This window comes from Brachionichthys hirsutus, chromosome 6 (assembly GCF_040956055.1).
Source record: "Brachionichthys hirsutus isolate HB-005 chromosome 6, CSIRO-AGI_Bhir_v1, whole genome shotgun sequence".
Taxonomy (NCBI): domain Eukaryota; kingdom Metazoa; phylum Chordata; class Actinopteri; order Lophiiformes; family Brachionichthyidae; genus Brachionichthys; species Brachionichthys hirsutus.
Genome location: NC_090902.1, coordinates 4,452,157 through 4,469,136, shown reverse-complemented (window position 1 = coordinate 4,469,136; position 16,980 = coordinate 4,452,157). Strand labels below are relative to the sequence as shown.

At 39.5% G+C, this 16,980-nt stretch overlaps 1 protein-coding gene across 1 annotated transcript in view; it reads right to left on the bottom strand.

Moving 5' to 3' along the window:
* The window catches only part of diaph2 (diaphanous-related formin 2), a 165,176-nt gene that overhangs the window by 80,886 nt on the left and 67,310 nt on the right, over positions 1 to 16,980 (bottom strand). The window contains exon 6 of the mRNA XM_068740674.1: positions 7,621 to 7,760. Coding sequence (XP_068596775.1) covers positions 7,621 to 7,760 — 140 coding nt within the window. The remainder of the gene's footprint in view (positions 1 to 7,620; positions 7,761 to 16,980) is intronic.

The following is a 16,980-nucleotide window of genomic DNA, read 5'->3' as shown; positions in this document are numbered from 1 at the left end:
ACTATGGGCGAGAGGCGGGGTACACCTCGGACACGCAGCCCAACAACAGATAATGTAATACCACGTCACTAGATCACACCTTGGCATAAGAACACAGCAGTGAGGTAGGACCGAGGTCACATACTCTGCAGCTCAGCTAAAAGGTGGCAATAGCTGTGCATTTGCTTATCACGTTTTCCTCGAGCCTAAAGTGATGTCTTCAAATTTAACCTTTTGTCTAAACCCTTTCAGAGTACAAGCAAAAGTGCCAAATCCATAAATTAAAGATTAAAGAACAAGCAAATCATTTGGCTTGTAAGAACTGCTCAAAAGGAGCATTTCGAACTTGCAATTTGATCCTCAGCTTGATTTCAAATTGTTGCTTCGCCTTAAACTGCAGCGCAGACTGGAGCACCACATTTCCTGATGGAACTGAAGGTGTGTGTGTGTGTGTGTGTGCGTGTGTGTGTTTGCGTGAGGGATTGATGAGAACAGTTTTCCATCAACATTGAGTCGACTAGTAAATCCAGACAGCTGACAGCACAGCATGCTCCCAAATCAGTAGGAAATGACCCCCGCAGAGTGCAAAACACTATTGAAATTCCTAATTATCCCCTGAACACCGAGGATTCCTACACAACAATCCACACTGCTAGGTAAAGGTACATATCATGCATAAGAAGTACTCCTGGCAGATTGCACATTGGTTGGTCCAATTAATTTGATTGTTCAGTGTACTGTAAATCTGTATGTGTTGTGGAGAATCAGACTAAGGATCATAAGGTTTGATGGGATGTATCTGCACATTGCACAAGATGACTTTCATCTTTCATAGAAGAAAGGAAAAATGCAATGGCAAGCAACATTTTCAAAGCAATAAAGTTGCTATTTTGTGCATGCTTTTCTTGCCGTCACATTCTACAATAGGCATATGAACCCTTTTGCAAACTGTCAGTGTACACTTCTCACAATGTGTGCGAATGCACTATCAGAGCTATTATTTGATAGCTGCTGGAAACGACTAAATCATTAAGACAGCTCTGCAGCGCTCTTAAAACCTGAAAAATACAAGATTACTTTTGTTGGGACAGTTTGATAAATGCCTTTGTACCTCAGTTTAAAACTAGGAAACAGTACGTGTCACTGTCAATTTGGACCACATGGAATGGATTTGCTGCTCAGATGTTTGTAGGATATGGGCTCAGGTGATATTGGATTATGGCTTATGCCCCACATACCAATAACAATCCTAGCAGTTTGAATAGACTGTTGAGGATAGAAAAATAAGTGTACCAGCCAATTTGTTGAGCTGGAATCATATCATTCAAATTTGAAACTGAATTACGGCTGTATCAATTTGGGACCAGAGCAGATATATGTGTATCTTGGAGGTTAACAGATGGTGTCATAAAATAAAATAGGCATAACTCTTAAAATATACCCAGACAATAAGGGCATTTTATGTCTCAATTTCACTGCCTCTGAGAAACAAGGGTGAACTTGTTAACTTCCCCATTGCTGTCGGTCACGTCTTTTGAAGAGATTTGAAACAACCTCGATCAACTCGTCGACAGCCGCTTTATCCGCCTTGCAGGTCACGGGTGTGGAGCAAGCCAGACAAATGAAATACATTTTGCAAGTATGGCTTCACTTATGAGTAAACTTCTGTGGCTTTTGAAAATAAAACAAAACACAGAAGACCAGATAAACCTTTGGTTACAGACCTCTGCTGAATTAAATAAGCTTACGAGTCTCATTTCTCCTTGACAATTAACAGAGCAAAATATGCTGGTTGTCTGGAAATAAAGAAAGTTACAGACCAGGGAAGCTTTTAGCCCCACTGCTCTGGAGATTTATTTAATGACCATAAAAGATTAGATTTTTTTATTTTTTATAAATTAAATCCATTCTCCTATGTTCCCCCCATCCCTTCATGGAAAATGTTCAATCTTGATTGTCATGGTAGGAAAAAAGCAGATTGTTGTATTTCCATTACTCTACACAGTGATGGGATTGGAAGTGATGGTGCTTGATCCAGAAATTTCAAAGGCAAAAGATTGTGATGGTTCCTAAGGTAGCTGGTCCCCTGGAACTCCACTAACGACATCTCATTTTTAATGTTTTATTTAAAATTTTTGAATTGACATGAAGCTTGATTGAGCTTACAAAAGGACTGTCCGGGATAACAAAGCGAATACAGAGGATCAATTATGGATGATTCACTGAGAGGGAGCTATTTCCACATCAAAAATGACAGAGTTGAAAGAGCTATTCATCTCTGTGAAGAATCCATGTCAGACAGAGCAGGTCTATTGATGTCTATTGTACCTAAATCCTCACAAAAGTATCATTTATCATTGCAGTCGAAATACTCACTTGGCAATCATGCCAGATTTCTTGGTTGCAAGGTTTTTCCGGCCACAGCTGTCAACTGAATATATACCGCTTGATGTTTAGACGGTCATTGTTCAAGAAGCAGATGGACAGATGTGCTGGAATTAATTGGCTGTTGGGCACAGAGTATGTGACCAAAAAAACAATATCTGTGTGCAAGGGCACAGATGCCCAACCACTAAAAAAATAAAAAATACTGAGGTGAGTGCTACATCAAAATCTCATTTCATCAAATGTGTCCAAAAAAAAGGTAAAAATGAATGAATGAATGAATGAAGATGAGGCACACTTGTTTATGACCCCTACAGATTGTTTGTGTAATTCAAGTGATTTTTGTCTTTCTGGCTTTGAGGGGATGAAGATAGACTAATTCTTATAATGAAAGGATAAAGAGAGAGCTGGTTGGACAAGGTATATTTTATGTTCGTTTTGGCAGAGGTGTAATTAAAATATGCCAAGGGAAAGGAGTTCATTAACGCCATTTTATTGTCTTTGTTTAAATTGTGTGAAGTCGAGTCTCTCATCTACACACACACACAAACTAGCCGGATCATACAGAAATATTTTTGTGAACCTACAACTTCATAGTTTGAGAATTTGAAAGACAACTTGCCCTCTTTGAATTTGGAGAGCACCACCACCACAGCTCTGGGCAGAGTTTTCAGTGTTCCTCAGAATATTGTTCGATACTTTATCAAGCCGGGTAGACAGTCAGTAAGACGGGCAGCTTTGTTCTAGTAGGCAGGGAAACTTTAACGCTCGTATAAAGCCCATTGCTTGCATCCCATGTAGCCCTCAGTGCTCAGCTACAAACACTCAACTGAGCAAAGCTGGTGAGACTCATTCCAACTCCTTGTGTGGCAGAGCAGCAAGATCACAACAACCCACACCAGAGTACCCAGACACAGAGAAACTCCAGTGTCAGCAAATGTCTCCCGCCTCCACAAAAAGACGACGCAAAAAATGCCCCAGAGAAAATGTCTAACTTGTACCGTGAGGGTTTCACATAATGAAATGTTAGGAGCCCAGTTCAATTTTGCTTAAATATGTCTAAGGGATCTGAGAGCTAGCAGGTCTAATATGGAAGTCCCTGCCGGGATTTGACAGAGTCACAGTGTAATGCTGAAGGCTAAATATCAGAACGCTGGGGCAGTGAATGTATGATGTAGCCCAAAACCACTAACTCCACACTCTGCTCCTTATAATGGAAATTATATATATTGATGAATTAAAAAACTAGAGTTCAGACCTAGTGAGCTATGACCGCAATAGTTCTATCACAACTAGTCCGGCAGACTTTTAAGTTTAGAAGTAGAATAAAATGACCAATTTTGAAAGGCTTAATTTTAAAAGGCCAATGATCCCCCACCCCAAAACAAAATAAGTTGGACACAATAAAAAGGCCACTCAGTCCACAATGAAACAGATTTTGCATGTTGCAATCACAAACCATACGTAACCATTGCAGCCCGAAATCTCCAAAACAAATATATTTGCCTAAGAGATTGTCTGAGACCAGCCTCCTGCACCACACCTGCACTTCATGCACAGTTTGCAAAAGCTGGAAAAAAAAGAAATAGACATATATATATTGTTTTGTTATAAGCTGTCAAAAACTCTCTCAGGGAAGATTTTCTGCATCCTTGTCATTCCCACAAGTCTTGACATGACTGCAGTTTGTTATCGGCACTGAATAAAGTGGGCAAATGCTCGCCTGAAAAGCATCTGACACTTTTGGAAAGATGTTCTCTTCGTGGATTGATCCCAGGGTATTCTGTGCTGGACAGATTGCAGGCAGTGTCTATGGCATCATGTGGGCTAGTGGTTTGCTAATATCAACGTTTTGAACATTATTGCCCGATGGTGTGGGAAGAGGAGTAGAATTACATTATAGGCAGGTGTATGTTACAGTCAATGATTATAAGTGTGTTTTATTGATGGCAGGTTTAACTGCACAAAGATTGCCTAATGAGATCCTGAGACCTATTTCTGCACCAGTTATCTGGCAATATCACCTCACGCTGTAGCGTGATAGACAAAACCTACACATACAAAAGCATGCTCCAGTTGCTACAAAGTATTTATCGAATTGCCCACAGCAATGGAAGTGGACCAACTTTCAGCTGGCCGTAATACACAACCAAGAAAGGTTATATGTTACAGTACCGGTAAATAGAGTAGTATTATCCATCCATTAATTTTCTTCTACTTTGACGCCTTGCGGGTCACGGGAGTTGTTGGAGCATAACCCATATCCCCATAACTTAGCTAAAATTGGGTTATATTTTAGTTAACTGCATTTTTACATGGATTATATGTGTTAGAGTGGAAATACACTGTGAAAAGGAATTCCAGATTGAATTTCAGCAGGATTTCTTCCCCACTAATTGAAAAAATAAGAGGTTTTGAATTTTCTGTAGGTTGGCAGCCCGCTGTCATCAGTGGATGAGGAAATTAATGAAAAGTAGCTAGTCAATTTGACACATCTAAATTAAGAAGTGAGTACCCAAATGGCAAAATTAAAAGGGAGAGAATAAAATAGATGATAAATAATTGGATGGGGAAACTTTGACAGAAAAAGAAGTGGAGAAAATGGCAGCTGAGGAGAAAGGAGTGAAAACAGAGTACCGTAAGCGGCGAATGCTCTAGGAAATGCCGTCTGTGGGTGGCTCTGAAAAGGCTGCATGCCACACACCTGTGTGGAACTGCCTGGGAGATAAGGCCCTCCGCATAATGGCCATGTGGCCACCTGTGCTTCCAAACAGGTGCACAGCTGAGCCAATTAAACTATTAGACAAACACAGGCCTCTGGGAGCAAATTAGCAGACTGGTCAAATATCAGAGGAAAAACAAAAAGCAATGGTAAGCATTCACTGTGAACAGCAACCACACTTTTATGGTGATGCTTTGATTCCACTATATAGAATCAGGCTTAATAATTTGCAAAACAAAGACATATAAAAGACAGTCTGGATGTAACTCCAGATTATTCATAGTGCAAGCTCGTCTTTATTTGAATGTGATCTTCTGGTCCACTTGTAACAATACAGTGATCTGAAAAGAATATAGGAAAATTACAAATATATTATCCTACTATATATTAGATAGTTTTGCAGGTCAAAAATGACAATATATTTGAATTTTTACTCATCTGTATTGCATTCAGGGCTTTGGGTCACTTTGTTTAAATTATTCTAATACGTGGGTGGTTGAGAAATCTAAACCAAATTTAGAATTCAGCTCTTCATTACAAATTGTTTGAGGACAGGCAAGAAAATCGTTATGAGCTGTGAGAAACTAAGCAGTGACCTGCTCTCAGCAATATGTCAGCATTTCTTGTCATAATGGCAGTTTGACTCAAAATAAGAAATTATGTTCATTGTTAATACACTGAGGAATAAGAGCATGAAATAAATGGGAGCAAATCATGCACAGTTTACCAGTATATAGCTATGCATGCACAGGTCCCCAAAATATCATAATTTAAAAGCAGGCATGTTTGTTATTTTAAATTTTTAATTGAAACGAGTCTGAATGCACTGCTCCGCCATATGCTTTATGGTTATTTTCAGCATTCTGAACAAAGGTTACATTAACATAATGGAGTCAGAAGCAATGCAGAGTCCCTATGTGTTGTGATCCATGACAATTAAGCGCATTCACACTGTGTTAATTAGGAATACCATTATCTTTGTTTCATGAAAAACAAGAAGTCCCAAGAGCCATTAAGATGAGCATGGGGGTGCTGTCTGGTGAAAACTTGTACAATCCTCAACAGTACAAGCACACCCAGAGATGGTCACCCCCCTTGATGGACCGGCAATCAGTGGGAGGCGACCCCTCCACAAGGCGCTGCTCATTTTCAGGTTGGTCAAAGGTGCAGCCATTTGAAAACACCAACAGAGCAATCTTAGCCCGACATTGGTCCCATCGGGGTTAAATGGCCTTTATGTGTGAACTCTCCAATGTGATTTCATACAGCTCACCACAGCCAGTAAGTCTTCACATCTCTGAAATAATCTGTGGGGGGGGGGGGGTTATAATTACGTTTAAGTTATCCCCTATATGTATTCACTGTATTCACAGTATTGGTGATGCTGCCTGGTTCCCCGACTGGCACATGCGATACTTGATGTCACCATCAAACCGACATTTTAAGCGAATCCTTCAGGTTAGATTGCTTCTTTTCCTGACTATAATATGAGAGAAAAGCATTGCTGTGAATGAAAATGATCATTGTAGCCATTCCCATGTGTGAACCGATATGTTGCCGATGCATCATCTTAGTGAATGGGTGACAGGAAACCATTCCTTGCCTCCTCTAAATCCAGGGATGCAGTGTTAATGGTGATACTGTAGCTGAAAAACCACAGAGAGAGAATAGTAGCCCCTCTGGGGCCAAACGAGCTGGTCCTTTTCTCTGTATTCCGCTTGAACATAAAGTTTCCACTTATCTAATGGCGATTTAACGTGCACTGCTCATCGATTCACATTAAGAGACATCTCCTCAATGGTGAGCTGGTAAATAATTGAAAATATCCACTGTCACCAAGGGTTCCATTGTCCTAGTGGGATGATATTAAAATTGAAGACCCCATTTAAACGGGAAGATAGAGAATTTGGTTAAAAAGCAGAGACAATGTGCACAAAATCCGACAGGCTTCCTAATGAATGACGCCAGGAACAAGCAAGGCTGAAAAGGACAGCGCTGGGAACTACACGTCTATATTAAGCAATTTTATTTCATTTTATAGCAATTTAAAGAGAAAAGGCTCAGGCTCTGGCCATTTTTAGTTGCACACATGGCTCAGAGTCAAATGCTTATTAAAATCTCAGAATGGATGTCTTTCTTATGTCTACAACTAGACTTCCTATCTATCAGGGTGTAATGGACAGAGCTGTGAAGAATGACTCCCAGTAGGATTAAGCCTTTGTTTGTTCTGCTGCACCATTCTATAAGCTTGTTTTAAAGTTGGTGTTGTGTGGATGTGAAAATATATCCAATCAGACACAGAGAAGAAATACAGACAAAAACAATCTTGCTTCTATTATGTGGGTATTATATTTAATATATTGTAGTAAACAAAAATGTTGTTAAAAATTAAAAAGCAATTGTGTAGTTGAGTGACAAATCATATCAGAGTACTATGAGGGCAAACTGTCCCTGTAATAAGAAAATAACATTCAAAAACGCACCACGTATGAGTCTCAGTTTGCAGTGAGCGAAAAGGAAATTGAGTCACTGACCTGACAGGGTTACTGGTGAGAGACACTCTGAGGGACTCCAAGCAATTGAGAAGCTTTTCTTCCGTGATGCCAGAACGCAGCTCGTGGACATACTCCTGGGATGAAAGTGTGGACTCATGTTTGCTGTTTCTCAGTCCACCCTGAAGACAAAAGATCAACGGGACAGTTATTGCATTACTGTCATGCGGTTGATAACAACAACAAAATGTTGCTCAGGGTATACATCTCCAGTAGAACGCGTTTTAGAGAATTACAGGGAAAACAAAAAAAATCTGAACTCTTCCTGTTAAATTGGATCAGTCAGACAGAACCAACTGAACAAAACCACAAACAGGAGTTTCTACTGCAGAGCGAGTATAATCGCTTATTAGCTTGTGTTGTTGTCGAGACTTGCTTTGACTGAAAATCTGCATTCAACATAATCTGTACTCCCTTTAAAAGCTCAATTAAATTAGTTGTTTTCTTGTTCCGCTATCAAAAAGAGTTGCAGGTGAGGCTTCAGTTGTGGCACCATACTTAACTAAATTAGAAAAGCAGTTGCAAAAGCAGCGTCACACATGTCTGAGCCAGACTGCAAAATGCAAACTTTATTGCACACATCCATGGACTGCTGGTTCCTCACAAACTGATCTCTGCTAATAGGCAGTTTGGGAAGAAATGGATGGATCATTTATCTGGAGAAAAGAGAGGCCTGGCGCTCTCCTACAATGCACAGTCAACATGAAAGCACACAAAAAAAGCAGTCAGGCTAAAATAGTGAGTTCTGAATAATTGTGTGCTGTGTATTAACAGAGTTTTCATAGTTTGATAGGCTTGATAATGAAAATAAGTTTGATAAAGCACTGTGTGTACAATTAGGTTATGCCTACAGGGGTTACTCTTAAAGATGTCTAAAATAAGATGCTCATTTCTAATTAAACTCAGAATACAATTGGCAGGCAATTCAAACATGACAGAAAGCTGGTTTATAGTCAGTCAGCTGGGTCTACTCTAACTGTGCCTTTTAAGCATCCGGCAAGATATAACAAATACTGTACATACACTCACCTATTTTTATTTTTTTGTGATTTGTTTTTATGGAATTCAAATATTGAAAGCCACAAAGTTTGGTGGAAGTATGTGTACTCTGTAAGAATGAATTGAGATGTGGAGAGTATGACGACAATGTCAACACCCTGAACTCATTGTGTCACTGCATTCCATCAAAGCGCAAGCAAGGGCACTCTGACCTGTCTGCATGACACAGCTTCAGACACCGTAAGCCGTGATGTGCTGTGTGTTCTCACACCTTCTCTCAAAGCCAGCGTTAGGTTTCTAAGCAATTTGTGATACAGTAGCTCTTCATTGAGATTGGGACAACATGGGAGAGCCTTTGTTCCGCATGTGCTCATAACCCTGTTGCCAGTTCACAAGTTGCCCTTCCTCTCACCTATACTAACAATGCAGACGAGGAACAATCGACGAGAAGTGTTTGGCTCTGACCCAGTCATATAGCCATCAAAATCTTGACTTTGTCAAAGTCACTCAGATCCCGTCTTTCCTGATTGCAGCACATCAACTTTGGGAACAAAATGTTCCCTTGCTGGCTGATATATTCCACCCACTGACAGGGGCCACAGTAACAAGAAAATCAATGTTATTCACTTCATCTGTCAGTGGTGATGATATTATGGCTAAACTCGATGCCCCATCATGTTTATGTCAGGAATGAAAAATAAATTATGCCAAGAATATAATTTCATGGTTCTTGCCAAAGGACTTATTTTGATTAGTATGATTTTAGAATACAGATTAAATAACTCCTACAGAGGTACAAGAACAAAACAAATACTAACCCTTTCTGAGTTTATTCAAAGAAAAAAGAGGAAAGCTGAGGCATATTATGCGTTTGTGTCCAACCCAATCTGCCCTCGATTGCAGGAACAACAACTTACAATATATTTTAGTGCTCTTCTAAAGGCATGAGAAAAAAGAATAACAATTGGTATATTTTAAGGCTGAACATTGTCAGGGAACACTGTGATTTGCTGCTTGTTCCATGAAAATAGCATTCTTGATTGTTGGACATGTCACTGCAGTCAAACCACCATGTTGTTGTGCTGTTGAGAGGGCTGGGAATTTCAAATCAGACTACTGCTTACAGTTGCTCGATTTAGATGCACAACAAATTCTGCAACAAGCAAGTCGGGTAGAGAGAGAGAGAAGAGGTGACATGTCAGCACTGTAGTGAGTAAAGTTTGAAAGACAATGCAGATGAGGTACAATATTGTTGTGGATTTCATGCAACTTTGAATAATCAATTTTCTATTTGACTTGAGATTGGCTTTGTGTGGCATTGGAGCATGATGAAATACTATTATTGAATAAAGGTTATGTGTTTTGTCGAAAACAAAAATAAAGCATGAGGAAGAATTAATGGCAGATTAGAATTCACTAATAAACTTTACCAATAAATATAAGAAATAAATACAAAATATTTAATTAAAATGTAAATGTACAGCATTATTGAAATGGCTGTTTAAGTGTGTGAATACTGATTATATTATTTACACAGTATTTTCTTCCTTCTTTAATTCGATTTTAAAGAAATTATAAACCTTTCCTGAAAAATCAATAAAATGTACTTTTAGTGCCTGAATTTAAGTGTTTAAATATAATGCTAGAAAATTCTGTTAAATCAAAGCCTGCAAAACTTAAAAAATATATTTTTTTGTAAACGTATTTTTAAACTAAATAAACAGATTTAAAGTTTATTAAACTCTCAGAAATGTATCTATATAAGGCAATGGGAAGGAAAGACATCACCATATTTTTATTTATCTTCTGCCCTCTCAGTACTTCCCAGCAGGCAAACCACTAAGTCGAGAAAAGCTAGAGCTCTGGTTTCACTGCACGATCTGACCTCCTGAAACCAAAGACACTGACCATAAACTGCATTTTCATGACCCTACCCAAGATCAATTGAATCCTTTGGGATAATATCAACATTATGCCACCACAGCAGCAGAAAAATAATGTGAAGATAAGAGGGAGGGGTCATCGCCTGCTGGCTACTGAGCAATAGAGCTTTCTCCCTGCGGGCTCGGGCAAACAGGCAACAGAAGAAAATGGCCAAAAAATACCCCCGAGGAAGGGGGCACGGAAAGAAATAGGGGTGGGGAGTCGAGAGTATATGATGGGGTAGTCAGATGTACAATATGGAAGAAGCAGAAGGGAGACGAATGGTAGCGGTCAAATACAGACAGACAGACGGATAGGAGAGAAAAGCCAAGACAGAGAGGAAAAAGCTTCAGCAGTAGAGGACAGACACAGCCTTTTGACCATAGGCTAAAGCCTCATCTCCTGCCGCTTATTGAATCCCCTATTTGTCGATAACAGTATTTCCTGCCAAAGAAAATAGTGCTGGGAGCAATTACTTCAGTGAGCCTGTCAATTTCATTTTGAAGGGTCAGGGGAGTGGCACGGCTCATTCCTTCCTCTCCTATCACCACTGTCCCCCCTTTCCCCTTGCCATGGGGGAGTGACAGAGTGCTGTGCTTCTATAGAGGGCAGGGTAGGGAGACAATGCCAAGCCAGTTGCAGCTCAACATGTCATCTTCACCTGTGATGAGCCTATAACAAGCTGGGAGGTAACTCAGCGGCCAATTCTGGCTACACTAAGTTAGACTGAAAGATACGTGATTCAGCTTCTTTGCCGGCTTACTGGAAAACCACATGGAGTGCAATGTGTTCCATGTCTCTCTGAAGAGGTACTTGAATAAAAACATGGTTGCCTGTCTTTGCTGTACTTAAAATCAAAAACAGAAGCATCTGGCTGTTTCCAGAGCCAAAGATAGAAACCCAACTTGGCTGAGGTCTTATTTCATTAGAGTAATAATGAATGATTAATAATTCTTATAGTTTGCACAATAAATGTTCATATTGATGAACCAGATAGATTGATTGGTTTAAACATTATTTTACATGTGACTACCAGGCCCCATAATACAGAGCAAAAATACAAGAAGTTCAAGCATCAACTTTCAATGGGAAAACAGCGGGGCCTGGTGAAATGCAGTAAAGATATCAAATGTCTCAAATGTTCTATTGCAGAATACTTGGTTTTACAGTGTAACGGTAGGGAGGTTACAAGTTGTAACATAGCCAAAATGTTTTTAAAAAATGCCCAAGGAGGTGGTTAAGACCTCCGACATGGACACCCTACACAATAGTAGTAGATAAAAACTCATGGCGTAATTAAAAAGGTAATTATTCCTTCTTTGTATCTAATTAATGAAAATTAGTTGCACAACCATTGCTCATTAAAAAAAAAAAAACTTACAAAGACATAATCTGGGCAATCAATGCACATAATACTCAATGATGACAAAGCTACAACTTAATTTCCTGCTAATTAGAGGTTGGAATTAATTTGGAAGGAAAGATAACATAAGAATGGATAAAAAAAAAGGAAAAATAGGTAGTTGCTACAGATTACTGCATGAAAAACACTATTATCAGGAAATAAGGTTTGTGTACCAGAAACACCTCTCAGAGAAATGTGTAAATGAGGAATCTCACATTTACCACAATCTCACGTTTGGCATGTGTCTGTAGCAGCAGTCGTAAAGGTCAAAGGGAGCACGGATCAGTTGAGATGCTGGCTGGTTGGACAATGAGTTTTCCCTTGCCCCTCTTAAAGGACAGCGTCCTGCCACCAGCAGATAAGACATTTCATGTAGCCACTAGTGCACACAGATCCCAGCTCAGTAGGGGATTTTCCACCGGACCATGCGGCCAAGAATTTCGCCCCTTTCTGTTATCCTCACCACCCATTCATATTCTTCCATCCTTCCTCTCTGTCTCATTTTTTACCCTCGCTCTTTCCACGTCAAGGTGTTTTTATACTGCAGATGGCAGCTCTGAAAAATCATGTGTGCATCTGTATGCTCGAGGGGCTTTCTTCTTTTTCTGTTAATTGTATTCCTCTATCTTCTGCCTGTCGTGATCAGAAAACAAAATCTAAAGGAAGCATATTATCCCATGTAGCAGCAATTACAACTTGCGGATAACACAAATACAATTAGGTACACAATGCCTGTTCAATAATCAGGCTGGAGATGTAACATCTGGAATCCCAAGTGTGTGTGCCGATCCTCAAAGGTCCAAATGGAGAAAAACCCAAAGACAGATGCAAAAACTAGTCACTTATTATTATTTTAATCACAGCTTTTGTAGGTCATTAAATAACAATAAGACTTGCTTGATCTGATTCATGATTTGTGAGTGTGTGTGTCTGTGTACACGCATAAAGTTAAAGGTCAGCTATAAAAAAAAAAGATTGGGCAGCTCAACCATGAGGATGGATAATTTGAAATGTATTTATTTATTCAGTACTAGAATTTATACAGGAATGTTGTTGTTTTTATTCAGAAAGTTCTCATAAAGGGTTTGAAACATTTAAGGATGACAGAAAGGAAAAATCCCCTTCCTTTGTGTTGTCTCGAATTCACTTGTCATGCAGCAATGAATAAAGGATGCGTCTGTGTTTACGGGAAAAACTTTACATAACTTTAGACAACACACTCAATGGCAAAAGAAAACAAAGTATTTGCCATCCCACTGAGCAAGAGCTACATCTCGACAGCTGAATAAAAGCCATTATATTTGCGTGCGTGACAAATAATACAAATGTTAATCAGTATGTCCTCATGAAGTGGATGTCTTCATAGTTCAAGAGAAAATATTCAAATGACAAAAATATCCACAATGAAATCCCCTTTCATAACTGTGTGTAGCAACTGCTTTTTGTTATCCTAACAATAGATATATTTTTTTTTCTTTATCCTGCAGCAATTTTACTGCACCCGCAAAATTCCTGCCAAAGTTGAAGTAGAAGTCAGTGGAAGGTCAACCCCTTTGTGATACTTCCACCCTTACCTGGGAGATCTTTTAACCACTCTGAAATAGCTTGCCTCCTCTTTTCTCTGTCACACTTTTAACTTCAGCTTGACCCATACCAAACAGTTCAGACTTTGAGGAAAAACACAAACACACACGCAAGCATACACACACAAACACACCGCAAAAATGTCCATCCCACTGGTTGTGCCTTAGATCCGGCACAAGGGGAGGGCAGTCCAACAGGCAGTGTCAGCAAACTGCATTGGCTTCAATCCCAGTGAAAATTGACCTGCAATACAACAGTTTATTTTTATAATGGCTAAAAGAAAAGACACAAATTGTTTTTGTTGTTGTTGATATTCTCATAAACTCAATGATAAAGGTGATACGATGCAAATAACCTGATAATTAAATATATTAACAAAAATAATCCTCAGTCACTCCCCAGCCACTGTCGATAGTTGATAAGGGTAGCGTCAACCAGAGTTAAAATATGTCGCAGACCTCATCTCCAGTACACCATGCTTTATTTGCATCTCATTTATGAGGTGATGCATTATTTACTTGATGTTGCCAGATTGTTGTCATGAACTTTCAGGATGATACTTCATTTATTTATCATTTATTTTCTTATAATCAAGCTTTCAAATCTGTCTTCCAGTCTCAATTTTAAAAGGTTGTTAGGCAGACCCTCGCCTCCAATAGACTATTGGATCTTGTGAGACAGTAAACAGGGCTTCCGGATCAGAGGGGCCAAACCTTCGGTAGCTTGCTGCTCCGGAACGGGAAAAGATACAACTTTTATGTTGCACCCCTGAAATGAAATGAACGACTGGACTCACGTTCATCTTTGTTTGGCAACTTTTAATTACAGTCCTCGGTTCAGTAACGTCAAGTAATATTTTTGTCTCCTGCGTACTACAACACACCTTCTGGACTCTTTTTCACCATCTTAAAGTGACACTCCCATGTTACAACACAGGCACAATTCCAGATGTAAAAAAAATTCTAGAATCTGGATCCAGATCCGGATCAACGCCATTCTCGGGGAGGACCGAGCCACGGAGAGAACATTGCTTGTGTAAAAATGTCAAGTCGATTGGGTTACTAGTTTTTGAGTTATGCGTGCGGATTTAGGGTGTAGAACCTGAATGTCTCCTGCCACTTGGGTCAGAGCTTTGCCCTAACCTTATTGATTGACACAATGCAGTAGCATCTTGGACAGATGCATAAAGGTACACTGGCGGAGTGCATCTCTGCACCCTAATGAATGTAGGACACACACCAAGTACATTCACAGCAACACATTCTGTGGGGGTAAGAAATTGTTGAAAATTGTACGTCTGATATATTACCATGTTTGCTTTTAATAATGTGATATAATTTTTTGTGTGTATTAAATTTCAGGCCATTGATGCTAGTGAATTAATATCACACAGGTTTGTGTGAGTGTGACATGTATAAGTATTGATGACATGCCCACAATTAGCGTCTGCACAACTGTGTGTTTTTCTATGTCTTTTTTTAGAGGGGGGGGGGCATATCTATGATTGTATGCAGTACAGAATATTCCTATATGCAGCTCTCCCTGCACTGCACTAATATCTGCACTGAATTTCAATGACAGATCTACAGCAGAGCAGATGTCAGCCAACTCGAAGAAAGTCAGGTAGACAAGAGGGAGAAAATTTCATGCAAACTAGCAGCCAGAATATGTCTTAAGTTTTAGGTCTATTTGCTATTCTGTGAGACACGATATGACTACAATAAATTTAAGGACACAACATGAAAAATGTTTTGCCTTTGACACAGAATAAAAACAGGTGCTTGTAAATTGAAGTTCTGACAAGGAAATTGTAACCAAAACTTAAGGCAATTTTGTTTTCGTCGTTAACTCAACTAAAAGACAAATCCCTTGAACCGCCTTACCGACACTTCTTTAAAGAGGATGTACTTCATTTGAACCACTCATCAAGGTCAGCAAGTGACCAGATGTCCCAAATGACAGCCACAAAAAGCACAAAAACAAGATGTATTTTATGTGTAAATGAAGTGAGAAAGTAGTCATATTTCACAGTTTTATGAAAGTGACAAATAATGAACGAAAGGAAACTTGAAAGACGTTTCAAGACATTCAAGACAATTTAGGTTTTCGCTAAGGTCTCTGCAGCATTGATTGGAATGTGGGCCTAATGAAGTCTGTGGCCTTGTTTCCAGCTCCCAGAGCTTGAGCATGAGCCAAGAGCTACCACTACTGACAAAAAGAAACAGAAAAGATTTGAAGATGGGTAAACGTTGCTGAAACCATGACTAGAGAAGTAAGAGTAGTGATGTTGGGTTCTAATCATTGCCCTGTTTTGCACACCTTCATCCTTCTTTGCCTATCATATCCTTAAGAGACCAACGTTGATAAATTATGCATACTGCAAACAAGCTATTTGGCGAAAGGTCTATATTATTCCTCTTCCTGCTTTTTTTATCGCTGTTGCAGCTGAATAACAACCACAACACCAAGACCAAACAATACCTTAATTACTTTTTGTTGACTTCAGAACGTCGTGACTGATTATCTATGTAGTACACATATGAGGCAACAGATCATAGTCCAACTCTCATCCAGTGAGAGAAGGAGGTTTAAGTTTGTCGATCAGTTCCGACAATGCACGACTAAGCCCTAACGCAAACAGAGTGTGATAACATAAATGATTGGGGCTGATCAAAACATCAAAACATCGCTATTAGGAATTTCGCACAGATTACACCAACACACATGTGCAAATAGACATTTCTCTGCGCTGGAGTCTATATGTGGCCAAGTGGGGGGGTTTTTTATGTTTTTTTATGTTTTGTTTTAGGCTTTGTGTGATGTGGTGTTATTTCTCTGAGCTACAGTAACAGGCGCTTTACAGTTGCCAGCTTACCTTTGTGGAACAACTCAAAAAAGTCACATGTACTGGTTTGTTAAATAAGAAAAAACTCAACAAACCATAACAAGGCTTTATGTTAGTAGCAAAAATGAGTAGCTGTCGCTTTTTTTTAACCTTTATTTAATCATGTAAGTAAATGGAGAATTAATTATCTTTTTCAATAATGACCTGAACCTAAGTTTCATGTTTTTGGTGGTGGGAGGCAGGGAGAACATGCAAACTCCACACAGAAAATCCACAAGTTGGATTTGAACCCGCAACCTTCTTGCTGTGCGGCAATGTTACTAAGCACTGTGCCACCGTGCTGCCATACGCCACTAGAGCAGAAGGGTGACATATCACATAAACCTCACTCCCCATAATTTCTTGGCCATCCTCTCAAACCTGAGAACAAAAGTCCAGAATGTGCAATACATTCCAAAGGGGGGGGGGGGCAGCAGTACAAAAACTGGGCACAGATAATTGTGCTTTGGCAGGGACATTAATGACATCCAATCCCTACCCAGGTTATGTGGGTAGTTTCTGATGGAGGTGACAATCATGATTTATG